This window comes from Aulonocara sp. 'chitande type north' Nkhata Bay, linkage group LG5 (genome assembly GCF_057382095.1).
Source record: "Aulonocara sp. 'chitande type north' Nkhata Bay isolate Kocher_YH1m ecotype deep benthic linkage group LG5, A_spYH_male_GT1.1, whole genome shotgun sequence".
In the NCBI taxonomy this organism is placed as follows: Eukaryota; Metazoa; Chordata; class Actinopteri; order Cichliformes; family Cichlidae; genus Aulonocara; species Aulonocara sp. 'chitande type north' Nkhata Bay.
The window spans coordinates 33,542,917-33,565,153 of NC_141348.1; the positions used below are offsets into that span (position 1 = coordinate 33,542,917).

Genomic DNA, 22,237 nt, shown 5'->3' on the forward strand with positions numbered 1-22,237 from the left:
TTCACAGGAAATATTATCTGTAAGAATTCAGTTCCTTTACAGGGAGAGATGAGGGACTTCACAATTTGAAGAGTTATTTTGAGCCAGAAGTGACCGTATTTAGACAAGAAAGTAGAGTATTAAGCTAGCTAACACTCACCAGCCATATAAACTGTGTGGGTTAGGTTCAGTTAGAGGTAAGGAATAGACTAATGCAATATCAGAAATTGACTCACAGAATCTCAAACTTTGATCAACTGTATCACACAGAAGTCCACAATATTCATCAGATAATCTATTTAAAATGCTTCTTAAGGCACCAGCAGCACAAACACAATGATAGGTCATATCTACCAACTTCTGTTTTTCCTGGAAATCTCCTGGCTGTCACTATCCAAACGCAGCCAAACGCAGTATCCTGAATTAATGGCTATCCTACAAAAATATTAACTGTTCTCCATAGTTTCACCACCTATTAGCCAGAACAGTCATGCCCCTTACATTAAGCCTTACCAAATGAAAATGGATAAGATTCACCTGAGATTTTTTTACTAAGGGAGAAACTATCCAAAACCAGGTGTAACTGTGTTGAACATGGGACTCTGTAGGGACTGACTCACCTTTGGAGCCAGCCTTTAGTGGCTGTTAGAGGAACGACACTTTTTTGAACAATTATTTAACACAATAAAAACACGGACTGAGGTTTTTTACCCAGAGAGGATTTGGGTTTAGTAAACTTTTATTCCATAATTGATTACAGTTAAACTGTGTGGAAATTTCTAAAGCAAGATGAAGTCACTGAGTTATTGTGGTTTGTTAACAGCCAGCTCCAGTTATACTGGGTCAGCTGGTTTTAATGGCCCAGGTCGAGAATATTTGGCGGTTCTTCTGGCTCCACCTCCTGATTGGTGTCCTGCAGGAAAGAGAGAAGATGTTTAGAACAGGTAAACCACAAAGTGTAGAAAGTTGTGGTGAACAGGACAGATTTTTTTTATTGTAATCTGCTGGAGGGTCATGGAAGAGCAGATGCTCTGGCTGTGGTTACTGCAGCTGCACAGATGTGCAAAGATATCTGCTAGAAGGTTGTATGGCTGGTGGTTGCACACATTGCAAGATTAGCAGTAAGGAGACCCTGGTTCAAATCCTGCTGATTCCTTTCAATTTAATTTTTTTCTGAATGTTTTAAGACTATATTATAAATTCTGGCTCCACCAAAGATGTGCCTCTTATTAAGTCGCACTTTACTAAAACCACTAAATGAAGCATTATCATTATCCATTATCATGGATCTGTAATTTCATGTATTAATATGGTGATGCGGTGAAATTGAAGCAGTTTCCATGTCTCCTTTATTAACTTTAATGTTTAAATGTGTCCAGTTTAAACTTATAGAACTCTAATGTGCAGCTGTCACCTTATAAACAAACAACAGCTTTACAATGAACAAAATAAAATAATTAACTTAAATTGAAATGTTTGTTATATGTGCTAAATTCAAAGATTAACATTTTTCTGCAGCATTAATCTCTTGTCTTATTTGCAAGAGTGTTGTACTTTACTGTTATATTTTACTATTCTTTCCAGATTTTTCATTGGCATTATATCGTCAACATTGACTCAGGATCAATTCATGAGTCACATGATCCACAAAATACCCATTTTTATATGCGCACACATGGAGCCTGGCACAGAAGCTTAACAGTGAAAGATGATAACCACTGTCATCATCAACACAACTGGTTCACTTCCTATCTCTCTGACAGATCTTTTATGGTGAGTATGGATACATGCTCCTCTAAGATCCATAAAATGACATGTGGTGTGCCTCAAGGGTCGGTTCTAGGCCCTGTACTTTTTAATTTGTATATGTTGCCTCTCGGCAGTGTCATCAGGAGGCATGGAGTGAACTTCCACAGTTACGCTGATGATACGCAGCTGTACATCTCCGTGTCTCCTGATGACACCAGACCAATGGATGCCCTTTTTAACTGTATCTTGGATATAAGATCTTGAATGGCAGAAAACTTTTTACAGCTTAACCAGGACAAAACTGAAGTTTTAATCGTCGGTCCCGAGGCTCAGAGAGAGAAACTCTTGTCTAAATTAGAGGCATTTTCACTATGTCCTTCGCTACAAGTGAAAAACCTGGGTGTTATTTTTGACTCTGAGCTTGGTTTTATCCCACATGTTAAACATGTAACCAAAATTGGATTTTATCATCTAAAAAATATAGCCAGAGTCCGCCCTATTCTCTCTCGGGCCAGCACGGAGATGCTGATGCATGCTTTTATTACCAGTCGCATTGATTACTGTAATGCCCTGCTCTCTGGTCTTCCTAAGAAGAATATTTCAACTTTACAACTCTTGAAAAACTCGGCAGCTCGTGTGCTGACGAAGACCAGAGGGCGGGCCCACATTACACCGGTTTTAGAATCGCTGCACTGGCTCCCCGTGTGTTTCAGGATCGATTTTAAAGTTCTTTTATTGGTTTTTAAATGTCTTAATGGTCTTGGGCCTTCTTATCTCTCAGATCTGCTTTTACCATACGAACCCTCGCGGACCCTGAGGTCCTCTGGTACTGGCCTTTTGATTGTCCCTAAAGTCAGGACACATACTCACGGAGAGGCAGCTTTTCAGTGGTATGGTCCTCGTCTGTGGAACAGCCTGCTGGAGGAGCTCAGGGCCGCAGAGAACGTACATGTTTTTAAGAACAGGCTCAAGACCCACCTTTTTAATTTAGCTTTTACTTAGCGTTTATTTATTTTTTATGCTTATTTATTCTATCCTGTTATTCTATTATTAATTTAGGATTTACCTAATACTTTTTGATTTTATTCTTATTCATTTTTTAATCTTCTTACTCTATTTATATTTATATTTATATTGTATCCTGTTCTTATTTATTTTATCATTTTACCCTGTATACATCGTATTGCGTCATATCTCCAGTGTTTCCTCGGAGGGCGCTCTCTGCACCGGGGCTGTTATTGACCGTGGCTGCTGGGTCTCTGGGGTCCTCTCAGCCTGGTTGGGGGGCTCCTTTGCCTCCCTCCTGCTGTGTGCCCAGCCCGGAGGCTGCGGTCTGTGACCGGCTCCCGGTGCAGACGGCTCTCTGTTATAATGTTTCCTCACTTGGCTCATGCGAGCCCAGCCCAATTTTTACTCTTTAAGTGTGCGCGTGTGTGTATGTGTGTGTGGGTGGGGGTGGGGGGATATATGTGTATTGAGAGTGTGGGGAGTGAGTTGGAGGGTGGGGTGGGCTGCTTTTAACTATGTAAAGCACTTTGTGCTACATTTTTTCTGTATGAAAAGTGCTTTATAAATAAAGATTGATTGATGATAACTGGAATGTTAGGTTTTGATGAACCAGCTAGTAGAGAGAAAAGTCTGGCTGTGTGGAACCTTTATCATACCAAACCCCTCTAGTCGCACATAAAGCACCAACTACAGCTTGGTTGGATTTAGGCGCCACACCAGGTTTATGGTGAAATCGTTGAGTGCACAGTGAAAATTGTCAGAACAAGACTGCTACATATAACCACCATGCTGGAAGCTGTCGGGACATGCTGTGGAAGATGATGTCAAAGGGGATACTGGGCAAATTATATTTATTTATTTTGGGGAGGGGGGGTAGTTTAATTTGCCAACTTGTGAATTTGAATTTGATAAAATAATACCGTGTATGGTTTCAGATGAAGTTTGAGAAGAAATGTTTTTGTTTCAAGTCAGGACTGAAAACTCAGAACAATCAATAACTTCACATGGTTGCATATTTACACTGAGGTGTTTCGTCATTTCCCATAAAAGATCCTTTTACCAGAGGTGTGGACTCGAGTCACATGACTTGGACTCGAGTCAGACTCGAGTCATTAATTTTATGACTTTAGACTTGACTTGAAAAAATGTTCTAAGACTTGTGACTTGACTTGGACTTTTACACCAATGACTTGGGACTTGAATTGGACTTGAACCGGTTTACTTGAAAAGACTTGATATTTTACCCCAAATATAAAATTTAACATGCATATTATGTAGAGATTGAAAATGTGACGTCATTCACGGGTAGAACCGCAAAGGATTCTGGGAACTCGTGGCAAGCGGTACTAGCGCACGCAGGCTTTCAATTAAAATCAGTTACACAGCGATAAAAAGAAACACAAAAATGGCAAGAAGCTGTTGTATCATTAACTGCAATAGCCGGTCGCATGACAGCCACGGGAAGCCGACGGGTAAAGAGATCGGTTGTTATCGGATTACGTCGTTGAAGAGAAATTGTTCGAGCCATGTTTCCGAAGTAACAAAGACGCGACGGATGGCCTGGATCGCAGCCATTCAAAGATCAAATATAACGTCCCAGAACACTCCAGCTCACAGGTTAGTCTGCTCCAAGCATTTACACAAAGGTCAGTGTTTTTTAGTAGTTAATACGTCATTTTCATAACATAATTGGTGATATAGGTTACAAGCAAGTCTGGCGCTGAACAGAAATTGTCGCGCTATGCTTCTTTGTTTATTGTGCATAAATAGTGAATTGTCCTGACACAATATTGCGTTTCGCTTCTGTTATTATGGTACATTGACAAAAACATATACTTTTATTCACAGGATAAAACGGGTTTTTTGTATCACTAATTGCCCAGTACGATTACAGCATACAATATTATTGTCACTGCTACATTTCTGTGATGGGTACCAGAAATTATTTCCACTACTAATTAATTACCGTTGAGCTCAAAGGTCCTATTAATAAACGGTTAATGAATGTGTATTTATGACGACAATTTGTGAGACTGGTAATCTTATGATACGTACGATGGTCTTTCGTTCTACACGGTGCATTTCAAGGTCCTGTACCCATCCGTCGGTAAACTGTACCTGGGCTTGTTGCAGTGAGCTGAAGTTACTAAACTTCATGAGTGTATGCACTCACTCCAAGAACCGTATGATTATAAATATGCATATAAATATGCTACAATGAGATAGCTGACTTCATCTAACTAGCAAATGTTGTCCAGGCTACGTTGGTGATACAGTTTTTTTTAATGTGTATGATATTTTTGTCATGCGATTTTAAAGCTGGTCCTACAACCGCATCCAAGAATAACATGCAGCTTATCTCAGAACTGTCGGTGAAAATTATTCTTGGAGCTAAGTTTAATTGAGCTGCATTTTAAAGAGGTGCAATTTCACAATTTGTGTATATTTTCTAAGTTCACTATTTTGTCATGTGTTGAGAAAAACACAGATTTAAAATTACATGGTCTAATATTTACATTTAGCATAACTGCAACATTATTTTTTCGTTGTTTTTTTTTTAAAGACTCGAAAGGACTTGAAATTCAAAGTTTCAGACTTGTGACTTGACTCGGACTTTTACACCAGTGACTTGAGACTCGACTCTGACTTGCCTGACATTACTTGAGACTTGACTTGAGACTTGAGGATAAAGACTTGAGACTTACTTGAGACTTGCAAAACAATGACTTGGTCCCACCTCTGCCTTTTACTATTAAACTTAATAAATCATTGCCCCTTCTGAGCTTTGAAGCTTTTTAATAATTAACACATTTCACCTACAGCAATAAATCTGACAGCTGACTGCAGCAAACCACATATTTACATTAAAAGTAATATTCTAAAATTATCTTTGTTCATTTATGTTTTTTTAAGCCTGTCTTGTATGGCAGCTTTTACAGTTATAATCAGAATGTGACTGTTGTGCCAAAAACATTTGCTTTTCCAAGATGAGCTCTATAGACTCTCTATAGGATCCTCTTGTTTGTGGCTTTCTTTTTCTACTTTTTACTTCTTTACTTATTTCTATTATTATTCATGAGTGCATGTGTAATATGGGAATGCCAAAGGTGACAAGGCGAAAGAAAAGGAGTAAAGAAGGAGGGAGAACACAGGGGAAAACATAAGAATAAGAGGACAGAGCACACGTGGAAAACACGCAACACATACAAAAAAAAAACCCCAAATCACACCTGAAAAAACAAAAACATGGATACACAAACCAGCAATCTACATGTGTGTGTATTGACAATGACAGTGAGAAATTACAATAATGCCCCCAGGAGCCAGAAGCAGACAGAGAAACACCCCGGAGACCCCTAGAGTACTGAAGACCCCAGGTCACATGTCTCGATGACAACTGTGTGCCCCTCCCAGCAGAAGGAGGAGGGAGGCCAGAGATGGAGCCCTCAAGGCCAAAGGGCAACAGCCCCATAGTACCAGACACCGACAATGCTGCCATGAACTGAGAACAGGGCTCCAGATGCAAGAAACTGCCCAACAACCACCAGAACCACCACCGCCACCATGAACCAACAGTCGAGACCCACCCTGGGTAGGGTGCAGGAAATGGGTGTAGGAAGACCTGCCCCGACTTGCCCACGTTGGGAGTGATATGCTGGGTGTGTCAGATTCTATATGTGTGAGTGATATGTTGTTTGAGGGGTGTGTGTGTGTGTGTGTGCGCTGTCATGATACTTAAGACCGGAATGAGAAAGCCAGTTAAGCATCTGGCTTGGTAAACCCACACCCCATCGCAGGGCGGGGGAGGCAGATCTGGGACCGTAAGCACAGCACCCCAGAGCACCATGGCAACCAAGGTCTACATCCACCGCAAAGGATAGTCTCCCTCACCTGAACACCCCACCCCTTCCACTCCTTTACCTTTTCTAGAACTTGCCTGATTTTGGTGGATACGAGAAAGCTAATGCCCAGAACAGTGGGACTGTGTGCCCCACACCCCTTAAGCCCCACACACTATTTACAGCAATGAGAGTGAGGCTGATGTGAATTATCTCCTGCTGTGTGTAATGTGTGAGAGAACGAGAAAATGCTGCCCAGAAGACTCTGCCCAATTTCACCCTGCCACTCAGGAAATTATGAATCTATATGGAGTCACTTGGGACACTCTTTTCCTTTTTTAAATTAACCTTTACAACAAAAATGTGAAAGAAATCTCAAACATGCTTAATTTCATTAAACCCAAACTCTAAACCCTAATCACACAAAGTCTGGAAGTGTAATGACACAAATGGGTGCCACACCTTGATTGAGTGTGCTTAGTTAAGTCTGTTGGAGGGCTTCGTAATATAATGGCAGTTGCTATGCACTCAATGTGGCAGAACTTCCACATGAATGCACAAATGGAGTGAAAGTGTGTATGGAGAGGGTGTAGAGCACAGACAGGAATTGTGTAAAAACATTTAATTAACAAGTATTTTTAATTACAGCACTGTGCAAGAGTGTGGACCGACCCCCATGTTTTAAAACTTTGCTGGTAAAATAGGAAATGAGTGAAACGCTTCAAACATGTACAAACATGAATGTAAATATGGTACACAAGGCACAAACAGATTTTGTACAACTATAATGAGTTTGAAGTCAATATTTGCTATGACCACCTTTATTATTTAACATCTTATGCAAGCTTTCTTGTAATTTGTTTAGTTAGTCTTCAGGACTAGTTCTCCAGGCTTCTTGAAGGATGTTCTTGGCTGCCTTTTGTTTCTTTCTCTGTCAAGATGATCCCACACTGCTTCAATAACATTGAGGTCTGGGCTCTGGGGAGGCCAACCAATTAAGTGCTAATTTAAAATTTAAAATTGGTTCTTTGCTAAGTTGTCTGTTACGTATAGACGTATAGACAATACCGATTCATCCCTTCAGTTAGGCGCTTTTGCACTGCTTGAATGATTTATAGGTCAGTGTAAATTGGTTCAACACACAAAAAAACAAGTGGTCAAGTACAAGGACTGGACTGAAAATGAGTAAAAAAGCAGCCAATGTCCAAAGAAGAACTCTGAAAGGCCTCCAGAAAACCTGGAGAACTATTGCTCAGCTCATATTAATAAAGGTCTGGCTCATTTAAATCAAAATATAAAGAAATGAGAGGTGCCTAAAAAACAAAGTGGAGTCTAACATAACATTTCTTCCACATTGGGTCCCTGGGATTGCAGATCAGACTCACTGGGCAACTAAAACAGCAAATTTATTTCTATTAATTTGAATTTAGATATTTCATATGCTCCTTGCTTCACGCATAATAATTCGGTAGTTTCATATTTTAACTTAATAATTGAAATTTGCAGAATAATGAGTAGATAAAGCTTTAATATATTTACACCTGCTGTGTAAAACAAGCCAGTGGTGGATGGTAGCAGGTGCTTTCTTTCACAATGAAACTATCCAGAGCCAGCGGCTGGTCAGTGAGCTTTTTTAAACTTCTCCTCGTACCCCTGTTTATTTTAAACGATTATTTAAAAGAAAAGAAAATGTTATATATTCTAACTGGATGCCCAAATGATGATGACACCAAATGTGATCCTGTTAATTAACTGACATGAGATTTTTTTCTTTAGTTGGAGATTATCTGTGGCTATGACCAATGCTAAGCTACTCTGTTGCTGTCTGTATAGTCTTACACCATAACATTTAACTGAGACATGACACTGTTTCTAATCTTCTGATCTAACCCTCAGCAAACTTTTTTTTAAAATGTCAGTGTGACCTTGAAGGCTGATTGTGGTCTCAGGCATTAATGTGATTCTGGAGGTCACACAGCTGAAAACAAGCTGAAGCTCCTCTGATAGAGAAGGAATGTGTAAGCTGCAAAGTGAAGAGAACTAAGTGTCCTTCACAAGAACTCCGACAGCATAAACACGTTTAGATAATCTACTTTTTAGTGAACACATGGACATTCTAATAATGACGGATTGAATTTATATAGCGCTTTTTGAGACCTCAAAGCGCTTTACAATTCCACTATTCATTCACTCTCACACTCACACACTGGTGGAGGCAAGCTACAGTTGTAGCCACAGCTGCCCTGGGGCAGACTGACAGAAGCAAGGCTGCCATATCGCGCCATCGGCCCCGATGCAGGTAACATGAGCATCGGCCCCCTCTGGCCATCACCAGCAGGCGGTAGGTGAAGTGTCTTGCCCAAGCACACAACAACCAAGACTGTCCAAGCTGGGGCTCGAAACAGCAACCTTCTGATTACAAGACGAACGGCCAACTCTTGAGCCATGATCGCCCATTCTCTGAGTTATTTCTCAAGCAGCAAGAAATAATGTGTGCTGTTGGATTGTTATGCAGTGTTTCAGTGTTTTATGCAGGAAGATGGCAGAATCTGGAGAAAAAGGAGAAAGCTACACATCATCAGGCTCCAATTACATCGTTTAGTTCTTACATTTTAAAGAAGGAGCCAAATTGTGTGCTGACAAATACTGTGTTTCTCAGTTCTTTATCAGGATTTTTATAAGGATGAACACACGCTTGCTTTTATCCTGAACAATTAAACAAGTATCAGTAACTATACTGATATTGTCCAGGGATATTGTCCACATGTTCTGTGTGGCATTTAATTTAATTTGTGAGCTGCCATTTAAACACAAGCTTTTTTCCCCCCTTTTATTTAAAATCGACATGCCTTCCAAATACAGAGAAGTGGCAAACGGTGGTCTGACCTTTCTCCTTTTCTCCTGAAAGTTCTGATATTATGAATAAAAATATTAAAGTATCAATAAATATATACTCTCTCTATATTTTTATCTTATGTATATTTACATAATGATAAATATTCTATAGAAATACACACTCAAAAATATTAAGGGAACAATCCTTTATCACAGCATAACACAAACCCTGAGGGATATTGATCAGGCCAGTTAGAAACACAAACCATTACGAATCTATTTTAGGTGCTTTGGTGCAAATGAAAGTGACAGCAGGTGCACCAGAGAGGCAACAACAAGCCAAATCCCACAAAAGGAACGGTTTAGCAGGTGGTGGTCACAGACCATTGTTCTCTCCTTATCTCTGCTGACTGATTTTCCTCTCATTTTGCCTTCTAGTGTCCTTAGCACTGCGTGTAACATGAGATGATACCTGCATCCCATTCGGGTTTCACAGCTATTCCAGCTCCTGTAGGATAAAACATCCATATGCGCTATTGCAAAACGGTTGCTGTGCCATTTGCTGTGTTTTCCAGTAAAGCCTCAAAAGTGTGAAGATACCAGGAGAGAGACTGTTACATGATGATAGCTCGAAAGGGCCATAGAAGGGCCTCAAACCTGCAATATGACCAGTATCTGCTCCTTTGTGCCCTACAGCCCTACTCGTGTGCATGTTTTTGACCAACACCTCCGAAACAGGCTCCATGAGCATGGCATTAGGGCCTGACTCCCTTAGTGAGATCTGTGCTCACAGACTAGCATCCTGCTGCACCATTTGCATTCACCTGAGTACACCAGAACTGGCAGGGCCGCCACTGGCACCCTGTTCTCTTCACAGATGAGAGCAGCTTCACACTGAGCACGTGTGACAGGTGTGAAATAGCCTGGAGACGCCATGGCATCTGTTACAGAGTTTTATGGATAATATGAGACTCAAAAAAATCTTAGCACTGTACAAACATAACAAAACGCAATTGAATCAGTCTTGTAAACATCCCAGTGGTCCATGTCTACTGTGGAGAAGAGAGGACATACTGATTATAAATATACTGTGGGAATAAACAAGAGGGCTCATCTCACGCAACACCATCCTAAAATAATATACATTAAATCAGCTGAACCGACTAAAAACTTCAAGTGTTGGACACACTCAGCTTGACAAAGCTTCCTTCTAATTCAGAGCAAGCTAATGCCTCAGTCATGAGTAAAAATAGGACCTCAACCTCCTTGCATCCACAAATAAACAATGAATAAATATATTGGTAGTGCCTGATGATTGTATTGAATTTTCTTTCCCATTCTGTGACTGACTACAACTTGCGATGACTACATGGTTGCCCAGAGCTTGAGGGTGTTGCACAGTCACGCCCACGATTGCACAGGTCGCCTGATAGGAGGCAACCTTTCTGAAACAATTGCAGTCTGACTTGGACAGACTGCAAACACCCTCAGAGAGAGATCATCAGCAGTTTGCAAATACTGACATACTGACAAGCAGCCTACAGGAACAAAGCAAGGACTCAGAACATGGAATTAATTGAATTCTATTATGCCAGCCAACCCACTAAGAGAGGTTATATTAATGAGCAGCAGACCAACATCAACAATGATCAACAAGCACTTGGTAGCTCTGTGCTACGATATCAATAAAGGAACGCTACTACTGAAGCTGAAGATCAGTATAGACACAATGAGTACGGATATAATGAGGTGACCCTGTTACAAGATGTCAGTGTAACTGAATTATATGATGCCCAACCACCTGCAATCACTGCAGCCACTGAGCCGAGGATGAAGATTGTGCCTAGACTCGATGTTGCAAGATATAAAGATAAAATTACTCTCCATCAACACTATTATTATCACTGAGACAAGCAAGTCCACACTGCTCTTCTTAGGCCTCAACCCCCTAAGCTAGCTCATCACAAAGACTGGATGCAGATTAAATTACTGGATGGACAGCAGCCTCCTAACCTCCAGCTGACAGCCACCTCGTCCCTCTCCTCGTCTCCTCTGCACCCAACTAAGAGCCAGCCGGCCGCCAGTAGCATCGAGTGTGTTCAAAGCCTGAATACAAGCCAGTAACTGAATCTGGAGAGCTGATTTTTATTTTTCACATCAACATTTTGGTTGTTAGCTTAGAGGAAATTGTAAATATTTATCCATACGAATTGAGCACCTGGCAGTAGTTAAATAGGAGTGAGAAGACTCTTTTTGGTAATAATCTTTTCTCTTGTTTATTATTTAAGAACACGGTTTAGATATTTGCCATTTGTTTTCTTTCTGTTAGGGAACAACAGGGATCATTAGAGGTTTTTGTGCTGCTGCTCTATCCAGCTGCGAGAAGAACAACACAAATCCTTGCTTCCAATCGTCTTCCTCACCAATGCCAGATCCCTCACAAATAAAATGGAGGGGCTATAATTAGAGATTTATTTAACCGCTTTGTCCGGGAGTGTTGTCTACTGATTGTAACTGAATCCTGGCTCCATCCAGATTTCCCCGATGTCTTGGTAGAGTTACTGGGCCAGACATTACACCGCCAGGACCGCAACAAAGATCTGGTTAGGGAAGGGCCAGCAGGCTCTGTGCTTATCTGCTTCAGGATTGGTGCCGTAACAGTAGAATTACAGATGGTCACTGCTTAGAGGCCATGTCTATTCAGGGCAGGCACTTTGATCTACCTCGCAAGCTAACGGTAGCCATAGTACATTTACATGTCCCCCAATGCTAATGTTAGCTCAGCACCCAACCACCTTCAACTTATCATCAGTAAACAGCAGACAGAGCCTCGGAGGGCGTCGATATTGTTGCTGGGACTTTAACAAGGTATCTCTGAAGTCTGTATTCCCTAAATTCTTCCAACATGTTAACTGTAACTGTACCAGGGGGATCAGGACACTGGACCATGTGTACAGCAACATCAAACAGGCCTACAGGGTAACACCCCTCCCCCACCTAGGACAATCTGACCATCTCTTCTCTGCTCCTCATTCCTGCCCACACCCCCCTCAGGAAACAGCTCACTCCAAACACCCGGGTCATTAAAAACTGGCCAGATGATGAGCTTCTCTGAATACAGGGCTGTTTTGATCTGACAGAGTTGTAAAACATCAAACACCAGGATCTGGAGACCTTCACTCAGTCAGTCCTTTTCTACATTAAGTACTGTGTAGAGAATGTAACAGTAACCAAAACCATCCGTGGTTTTCCTAACCGAAAACTTTGGATGATAAGTGAAGTACAGGCTCTGATCAGAACTCATAACTCTGCCTTCAGGCTGAGGGACTGTTCTCTGTACAACACTGCCAGAGCCAACCTGAGGAGGGGCATCAAACAGGCAAATGAGGCATACAGGATGGGGAGGCTTCCTCACTGATAACAACCCCCGCCAGATGTGGAGAACTCTCACCAACTACAAAGGCCAGAACCCTCCAACCCCCGACAGCAGGTTCAAACTTGCTGTCAGGGGCTAACCTCAAAGCCTTCTTTGTTCGGTTTCAGACCACCCCTCCCCCACACACAGTCCACAGAGGATGCCATCACCCTTCACAGAGCGCTGAGCCATCTGGAGAACAGGAAGAACTACATGAGGATGCTCTTTGTGGACTACAGCTCAGCAATCAACACCATAATCTCAGACATCCTCACCACCAAACTGGACCACCTTCAGAACCCCCCGTCACTTGCTCCTGGATCAAAGACTACCTACCTCCCCCCTGACTGTCACTCAGCACCGGATCCCCACAGGGCTTTGTTCTCAGCACCACCGTGGTTAGACTCATCTCTGATGGAGATGAGACAGCATACAGGGCGGAAGTAGAGAACTTGTCCCACTGTTGCTCAGAAAACAACCTGAAGCTGAATGTCCTTAAAACAGAAGAACTCATAATAGACTTCAGGAGGCACAGACAGGTCCACTCCCCTCTCATTAAAAATGGACAATGGGTGGAATCTGTCTCCAACTTCAGGTTTCTGGGCACCCACACCTCTTCCAATTTCACCTGGACCCACAACACCAATGTCCTGGTAAAAAAGGATCAACGGCAGCTGCACTTCCTCCTTTTCCTAAAGAATAACCTTGACCAGAAGCTGCTGGTGGCCTTCTACAGCTCCTCAGTGGAGAGCATACTCTCCTACTGCCTTGGTGTTGAGTATGCTGGAGCCACTACTGAGAAGAGGACAGCTGTGCAGTGTGTAACTAACACCACCCAAAAAAATCATTGGCTGCCCTCTGCCATCGCCAGATCCTCCTGTCTCAGGAAAACCAGAGCCATCATAGGTGACCCCTTGCACCCCGCTCACCACCTGTTTGATCTGCTGCCCTCTGGTTGGCACCTCTGGTCAGTCCTAGGGATGGGTACCGGCTCTGACATAAACGGTAGTAACCAGACCAAAAAGCAGCGTACATTTCGGTGCTTTTTTTTTTCCTGAGATGTCATGCACTTTGGATTCCAGCCAATCATTTTACCTTTGCGAGCGTAGTAGGCGGGCCCAGGTACGTACGTTCTTTTAGAGCAGAGCTACAGATTAAAAATGCCCAAAGTGAAGCGGTCAAAAGTCTGGCTGTACTTCACAGGAGGTAACTCCTCGAATCTGATGAAACACCTGGCGACGTATAGCATTTTGTTAAAAGCCGAGAAATGCGCCGTATTTGATAGCTTGCTGCGAGACCTCACATCGTGCACATCTACTGCGCGTGGGTTGCCTGTTATATGACCCTGAGTTAGCAACATCCCCCAAAAACCCGAAGAGTAGAGTCCTGGCCCCTAGCCCTGCCAGTGTAGCAGAAACGATGATGGATGATGATGGCAGTAGCAGCCGTTCTTCTCTGTGTCAGTAGCTTAATGTTGTTCGTGTGTAATGTACGTTGAGTAGGCTAACCACGTTATTAAATTAATGCACGTAAGGTGAACTAGCAAACACCGTCGTAGTTACATGCAGCTGTCTTCTTGTTTGATGGCAGATACTCCCTTCACCCTGGCCAAAAAGGCTAAAATGACCAAAGAAAAAGTGAAAAACAGCTAAACATGAGAGGTTTTTGGACAAAGTTTGTGTTTTTTGTCCATTGTTTAAGCACTGCTTCCAGCCAAGAGTGATACCATAAATCCCCTATAGCTGCAGAAAAGGCCAATATTGTTATCTTTTTACAAAAAAACAGCTGAACATGAGAGGTTTTTGGACCAATTTTGTGTTCTCCATTCTTTAAGCACCGGCACCATTTCAAAAGTACCGGTTTGGTACTGGTATCGGATAAAACCTAAACGATACCCATCCCTAGTCAATCCCACACCTCCAGACTCACAAACAGCTCCATCCCCTGCGCCATTCGGACTGTCAATAAACACTATCCCTTCCCATGACACCATGGAGAGTTTCTACCGTGAACAGGTAGCAGTGCTTCTTTTTTCTTTGGGCGTAATGGCATAATGAAGGGTGTGCCTTCAGTGCTTCCCTAAGGAGTGCACATCATAATCTAGATATTAAAATCTTTCTTTTCACCCTTACTGTCAGTTTTAATAACTCAGAGAGGACATGAAGATTGAGATCAGTACAGTCTTGGATTGCTATGAAGTAACACACAGACTAATCATTAATTAGTAACAGCGGATGAGCAGCTGATGTTTATTTTACTCAGCGGTGCTAGAAATTAGAAGCTGTGCAGCAGTGAGGTTGAGAGATGTGCGGTAGCCCTGCAGCAGAATGCTGAGGTACAGCAGTGTGTCTGCACCGATGTTCGTCTGTGGATGCTGGCTGCCTTTTGTTCTTTTGTTGTGTCAAGATGATCCCATTATGCTTTAATAGTGTTAAGCTCTGAGCTCTGGAGAGTCCAATCCATGACTGATAGTGCTCCATTGTGTGTTTTTTCAATCCAGGTATGCTTTTACTGCATTTTAAGTGTGTTTGGGATCATTGTCGTGCTTAAAAAATAAAGTTGCTGCCAGTCAGATTATTTCTAGATGGTATTGCATGTTGGATTAAAATCTGACTTCTTTGAGCGTTTGGTTACCGGGGTGTATGTGAGCAGGTTGTTGAATTTACGTGTGAGGAATTTAATTGAGTGAGTGGCCATGAATACCTGCGCCTATGAAATTATTTAATTTCTTGTGAAATCATTTTCTCTCGTGCGCCACTTTTGACACAAATATAATTCCATGATGCTCCTCTTTTGTTCAGCTGGCACTGTATATTTATGTGTTACTACAGGCTACAGTAATAGAGTGCAACATTAAATCTCCCATCACCCTCCTCTTCCTCTGCCAGCTGCAGCTGTAGGGCCTAAAACTTATTTTGGTTAAAACCTCCCACCTTTCCCTCAAGTGCACACAGACACATGGAGTCAGGCCTCTTATCTCTGAGAAGAGGCAGGCAAGAGGCTGCACATCCCAGGAAACAGGGGAGATGTTGAAGAAGGCTGTCTAATATGAGGATTTGTGAGTCTGCTTAGGATGTCAGCTGTACCTGTATGTGTGGCATGATGGATGGTGGAAAACTCCCTGTGTGAACTGAAAGGGTGTAAACATGGGGAAACCCCATCCGGGGGAGGGGGGGGGGGAGTAAACGGTCATGCTTTCAGATTCGGTGTGTGTTCATAAACCTCATTCTACTGAAGGTCCCAATATTTTCTAAAATGCAGACTAGTCGACTAATCTTAAGGAACTAAACAGTCAAACTAGACGATAAACTAATGAAAAAGCTTAAATATGAAAACCGTTAAAATCATTATTTTAAACATTAGTCAAATTTATAAACATATGCACACAGTCCCAGATTAGTCTGCTGTGTGAGGCTAACATTAGCAGCCTTTTTGCAGGTTATTGCTGGATGAGGCTTTATATTTCAGTGAGACAACCGTTCATTTTCTGCAATGCACAATAGCGCCAGATCAGTGAGCTGCAAGCAGCTAACTGGTGTTGTAAAATATGAAAGATTTGTATCTTGGTGCCAAATAGTGAGCGCAGCATTGTTTAACTATGTCGTCCAGCCATTTGCAAACGTATGGCAGCCGCAGTCCACCACAACACAGTGCTCAGAAAAACTAAAGGAACACTTTGAAAACACATCAGATCGCAATGAAAAGAATAAAATCATGTATCTTTATTAGAGATGGACCGATCGGTCCGATACTGACCTAAATTACTGGATCGGATATCGGAGAAAAATAAAAAATTTAATCCGATCCATTAAATATCACGAAAGCACCTCACAAAACTTGCAACTCGCCTAACTCACCTCAGAACGTTAGCACGTCGGAGCAGTATGCATCACGTGATAGAGCGGCTGTGGCATGCGGGACCTGTGGTGGTCTGGATAGCATTTGGAGCTTCGCTAGCAACCCGGCATTTCATCTCCGACAAAGTTATCCCGAGAGAAGTAAAGCAAGTGTGTAAGTCCATCTCTGAATGTTTGTAAAGCATTCCTGCGTTAAGCTTAACAAGCGACTGCCTCTTCTTGCTGCTACTTCGATCATGAAACTGCTTAATGATCAGCTGATCGGCTTTTCTGTCGCGAGTCCGTCTCTCTGGTTTGCTTTTGGCCCACTTTGCACCAGAAAGAGGAAACCAGCGGCTGAACAACAGCAGCACGTTTAAGCTTGATCAGCTGTTGTTAGAATGTATTTAATATTACTTTCTACTCGAGGATCTTTTTCTATGTAGCTGACTGGTAACTGTGCAGGGGCGGATCTAGCAAAGTTTAGCCAGGGGGGCCGATAGGGCATTAACAGGGAAAAGGGGGCACAAATACATACTTTTCTTTCTTATTCTCATTTAAAATGTCTAGCTTTTAATAAATAATTATCCGAATCTTACACCCAAAGTTTTAATTTGATGCAAAATGAATAGAAGTCCATTACTGTATATAGTGACTATTAAGTCTAATATATATACCCTAGTAAGCTATAGTACTTTTTCCTTTGGGAAGGTACCATCTGTGCAGTCTGCAATTTTGTTGAAGAAAGATGTTGAATCTATTTAATATTTCTTGAAAAATAATTGATTTCTGTGTATTTTTTTTCACACTGCATCAAATTAAGGTTGATTACGTCGATTAAGCATCATGAGGTGGCGCGTGAGGGGTGGGTCCCTATTTTTTATTTATTTATTTTTGTTGTTGCTGGGAGTTGGAACCCTATTAGTTAGGTTGCTTAATATTTATGCTAAGTACTCTTTAAAATACCAGAATAGGGAGGATGGTGTAGGTTTAAGTTTATTAGATTGATCAGTATTGCTGAACTATGAAATATTTTTTTTTGCATACAGGTATAACAGAATAGCTTTAGTGTAGTTGTTGTTTTAAACTTGAGTATGAACTTATACAAAATGCAGCAAGATATTTAAAAAAACAGTTTTGTTGATTTAAAAAACACTATATCGGATTCATATCGTATCGGCAGATATCCAAATTTATGATATCGGTATCGGACATAAAAAAGTGGTATCGTGCCATCTCTAATCTTTATCTATGGTTACCTACATATATGGACTGGGTAATGTGATAGGAACAGAAAGATGCTACACTGTTTGATGGAAATGAAAATGATCAACCTACAGAGGGCTAAATTCACAGCCACCCCAAATTCAGTGTGAAAAAATGATACAGCGGGCTAGTCCTGTCATGGTTCCGAGTCTGTGGCTTAGAGTTCTGCTGTGTCCGAGTTTTGAAGTTCTGTTAAATATCTTTAGGTTGTTAGGTTCACATTTCATGTATTATTCCGGAACTCCTGTTGTAACTTTCTTGTCTCAGTTACTCTCCTCTTATGTCCTGTTAATTTTAGTCTTGTCTCTGTATCTCTCTGTGGTTTCTGATGTCATATTGAAAAAAAGGGGAAAGAGCTAAAATAGTCAAACCGAGGATGACCTGAGGGGCTGCACCAAGAACCAGTGTAAGACAGATATAAATTATTTTGACCTCCAAGTCATGCAGGGTCACTCTAGATTCTTTTGGTGCTTTTTTGTAGCCTTTATTTTCGTAGGACAGCAGAGAACAGACAAGAAAGCTGGAAAAAAGGCCAAGAGGAAGACCTGCAGGAAATGGACCAAATGCAGATTGGAACTTGGGCCTCTTGGCATATGGGTCGCCTGCTCTAAGAACAAAACCTGTGCACACAGCTATCTGAGAAACACTCAGAAACACAGAAATTTGTTGGATCTCTGTTTAAGATAAAGTACCTAAGACTTACCTCAAATGGCTCAGCTAAGGCTCTAGAGCTGACGTAGAGAGGGTTGGGGATGGAGACCAGTGTGGGTTTGGGCCTACCTCCTGTTGCACCATCCTCATCCTCATTCTGTGACAGAGAAAAGATGACTCAGTATTAATCCAAGATAAAACTAATAACAATTCACAGCTTAAGTATGTCTTGAAGGGAAAAAAACTTTATTAGCTCATCAAAACCTTGTAAGTGCTTTTTTAGCATATTTAACTTAAGTTTCCATTCATGCATTGTTTTTATGACCCAGTTAAATTTATTTTGACTCCCCATTCATTTAAACTGGAGCTTCAAAATAACTGCCCAGAGGTGTTACCAAATCAAGTGGGAAGACATAGCTCTAGAGGGACTTAGTTATAAGTAATTCTGGTGGGGAAATAATCTATGAATCGCATGCAGCTAATGAGGCAAAAATGTAAAAAAATAAAAATACTGTAACCAGGACAACAAGGAGCATTGTGTGTGTGTGTGTCTCACTCTGAAGTAGTGGAAGCGGAAGGCATCAGTCTTGTGTTTGAAGACATAGCAGCCGAGTGCAGCCAGTGCACACACCAACATCAACGTCACCAAGATGGCCGTCACTGTTGTGCTTGAGTGGGCGTGGCCTAGGGAAGTGTCATGGTAGCTCTGCAGAGGACGTGAGGAAAAGACAAGAATCAGTAACACACTTCTGTTTAGCTCTAATCACTATGACAACACTTTGCTCCACTGTTGCCATGGTGATGTGATTCTGCTGGGTCATCATGACCAGCTTCATTTTCCCAGAGGATGATAAAAAATTTAATTGATGGATTAAAGCACAAGGATTTCAGTTATTGTGAAGGTCGCACATTGACTCATTACACAAACACTATGTTGGTTCACACTGAAGTTTTTGAATAGGTCCCCATACATTAGAGCTTTTCAGTGTCTGTGTATTGCTGGTTTCAACTTAAATTAGTTATCTGGAAATATCTGTGTAGTCCTTTCTGGTGTTCTCCAGTAGAGCAACACCTGTTAGCAAAGTGACATCATATTAAAACCCAAGCTTTTAGGACCATCCATCAATCCATCCAACCATCTGTCTCTTCCGCTTATTCTCATTGGCAATTCCACATTGGTAACCTCTTCTCCTGAGCAACTCATGCTGGAGATAAGAGATGAGCAAACACTAAAACATAACCCACTGAGAAGTTAATTATCTGAAAATTGGCAACAACATTTTCAGTAACTTGTTAACAAACCGCCTAAACTCTTGTGGCCCATTTTGCTAGCTTTCTCACCTTAGCAAACGGCAATGTACAACAAAAGAAAATGTCACATCCACTGGCACAAGCATCGTTTTGGTGTTGTTTCAGCCAGCTGTGCACCTCTTTGTTTTTGTAACCTTGTTTGTTGCGAGTATATAATAATGATTTCTTTGAATCCCTGCTTGTAATTTTTTGATTAAATTCAGTTTTATTTATGTAGTGTCAAATCACGACAGCAGTTAACTCAATGTGCATTATGTTGTAAGGTAAAGACCCCACAATAATACAGAGAAAACCTCAACATTCAGAGAACCCCCGATGAACAAGCACTTGGCAATAATGAAAAGGAAAAACTTCCTTTTTAACCAAAGAAACCTCCAGCAGAACCAGGCTTACGGAGGGGGTGACGAGAGGAAGGAGGAAGACACAATAAAAGGCATACTGCAGAAGAGAGCCAGACATTAATAACAACTAATAATCAAATGGAGAGTGGTGTATAAACACACAAAGAGTAAATAGTGAAGAAGAAACACTGGGAAGCCAATCTAGGTCTATTGCAACATAACCCGGGAGAATCACCTCATTTACTCAGTATCTGGTTAGATACTATATTTCTAAGATTTTTAGGGCTGACTAAATTAACCTCAGTTTTATCTGAATTTAGAAGCAGGAAATTAGAGGCTATCGAGGACTTTATGTCTTGAAGACATTCCTGTGTGTCATCTGGCAGATAAAAGAAGGTATCATCTGCATACCAATGAAGTCTGTTGGACTGTATAATTAACCTTAGTATGTGAAGAAGACTCCCCATTTACTTAAATAAACTGGAGTCTATTAAATAGAAGTAACCACTGCTGCAAAGTACATTTAATACCTGAGGTAGGTTCAAATCTTTTTAGTAAAATGCAGAACAAGAACAGACATGAGTCCACTATCAGAGGCCATAAGAAGATCATTTGTAACCTTCAGTAAAGCTGTTTCTGTGCTGTGATGAGCTCTGAAGCCTGACTGAAACTCTTCAAATAAGCAATTCCTCTGCAGATAATCTGTTAGCTGTTTTGCAACTACTTTTTAAAGAATTTTTGAGATATAGGAAAGTTTCAGATTGTCTTGTAACTAGACAAGACTGTTGGGCCAAGTAATGGCTCTTTAAGTAATGATTTAATTACTGCCACCTTAAAGGCCTGTGGTTTCTAACATTTTAATAGAGATAGATTGATCATATTTAAGATCGAAGCATTACTTAATGGTAGGACTTCTTTGTGCAGTCTTCTAGGAATGGGGTCTAATAGACCGATTGATGATTTGAAAGAAGTAATTATTTGAACTTAATTCAGAAAGATCAATTGAAAAGAGAGTCTAAATAAATATCAGAAGCACTGAAAATAATAATGTGTTACATCTAAGTAACACAGAAGTAATAATAGAAGATGGCTAAGCATTTGTTGCCTGTTTTCTCTGAGCTACTTGAAGAGATAATGGTGATAAGAAAAGTCAAACCATACAGCAAGAAGCATCCCATCTTGGGAAACTTCCTGTCAAACAGTGGGGATATCCCTTAGCTTCCTCTGAATGCCACAAATGGAGCTGTTGGTAGAGAGGCACCTTTATCCAAAACCCCCTCTATCTTTGTTGACCCGACCCTCCGCTCCAATGCAGACCTAGTATCTCTGAGAAATGTTCCAAGGCAGTGGTTTTTCTCATTGAGTTTCCTCAACACATCTTCTATACTAAAGGCTTACTAACTTGAGCTAGAACATGATGTGACAGCTAAAACAGATACCATATTGTGGGAAGTAAACTGAGTACATCCTCCATCACCACAAAGTGGTGATACAGGCTACTGGGAAAGCCTCATGGGTTTTTTTTTTGGGGTTTTTTTTGCCTGTCCCGTTTGGCTCTTTTGCCATCAGAATTATTGTCTAAAGGCGAAGAAAGATGCCCAACGGATTTACTTTACCAAATGGACCATCCCAGCCTTGCCGTAATGGTCTATTTGATTCACATTTTATTGTTTATTTTATTTTTTATTTTCACTTGCTAGATACGGGACAGACTTGAATGAGGAAAAGAAAGGGGAGAAATAAAGAGGGAAAGAAAAACAGCGGAGAAGAGGGACGGGGATAAAGGGCAAAAAACAAAAACCAACAAAATAAGCAGACAAAAAATACATATATCAATCCCCTGGATCACCTGTTGAGAAAGAAAAAAGAAAACAAGCAGAAGAAGACGAGAGCAATAGAATAAACAACATCACAATTAGGGCTGCTCAATTAATCGAATTTTAATCACGATTACGATCTGGGCTTTCAACGATCATTAAAAATGACTGAGCCGATTATTAGCCCCTC

General features: G+C 41.2%; 1 protein-coding gene across 2 annotated transcripts in view; it reads right to left on the minus strand.

Annotated features, from left to right (window-relative positions):
* Positions 1 to 700: 700 nt before the first annotated feature.
* Positions 701 to 22,237, minus strand: part of stab1 (stabilin 1) — a 174,173-nt gene continuing 152,636 nt past the window's right edge. For both annotated transcript variants that reach the window (XM_086293106.1, XM_086293107.1), the window contains 3 exons: positions 19,135 to 19,284; positions 18,631 to 18,735; positions 701 to 892 (listed from right to left, as the gene is read on the minus strand). In XM_086293106.1, coding sequence (XP_086149232.1) covers positions 833 to 892; positions 18,631 to 18,735; positions 19,135 to 19,284 — 315 coding nt within the window. In that variant the 3' untranslated portion in view covers positions 701 to 832. The remainder of the gene's footprint in view (positions 893 to 18,630; positions 18,736 to 19,134; positions 19,285 to 22,237) is intronic.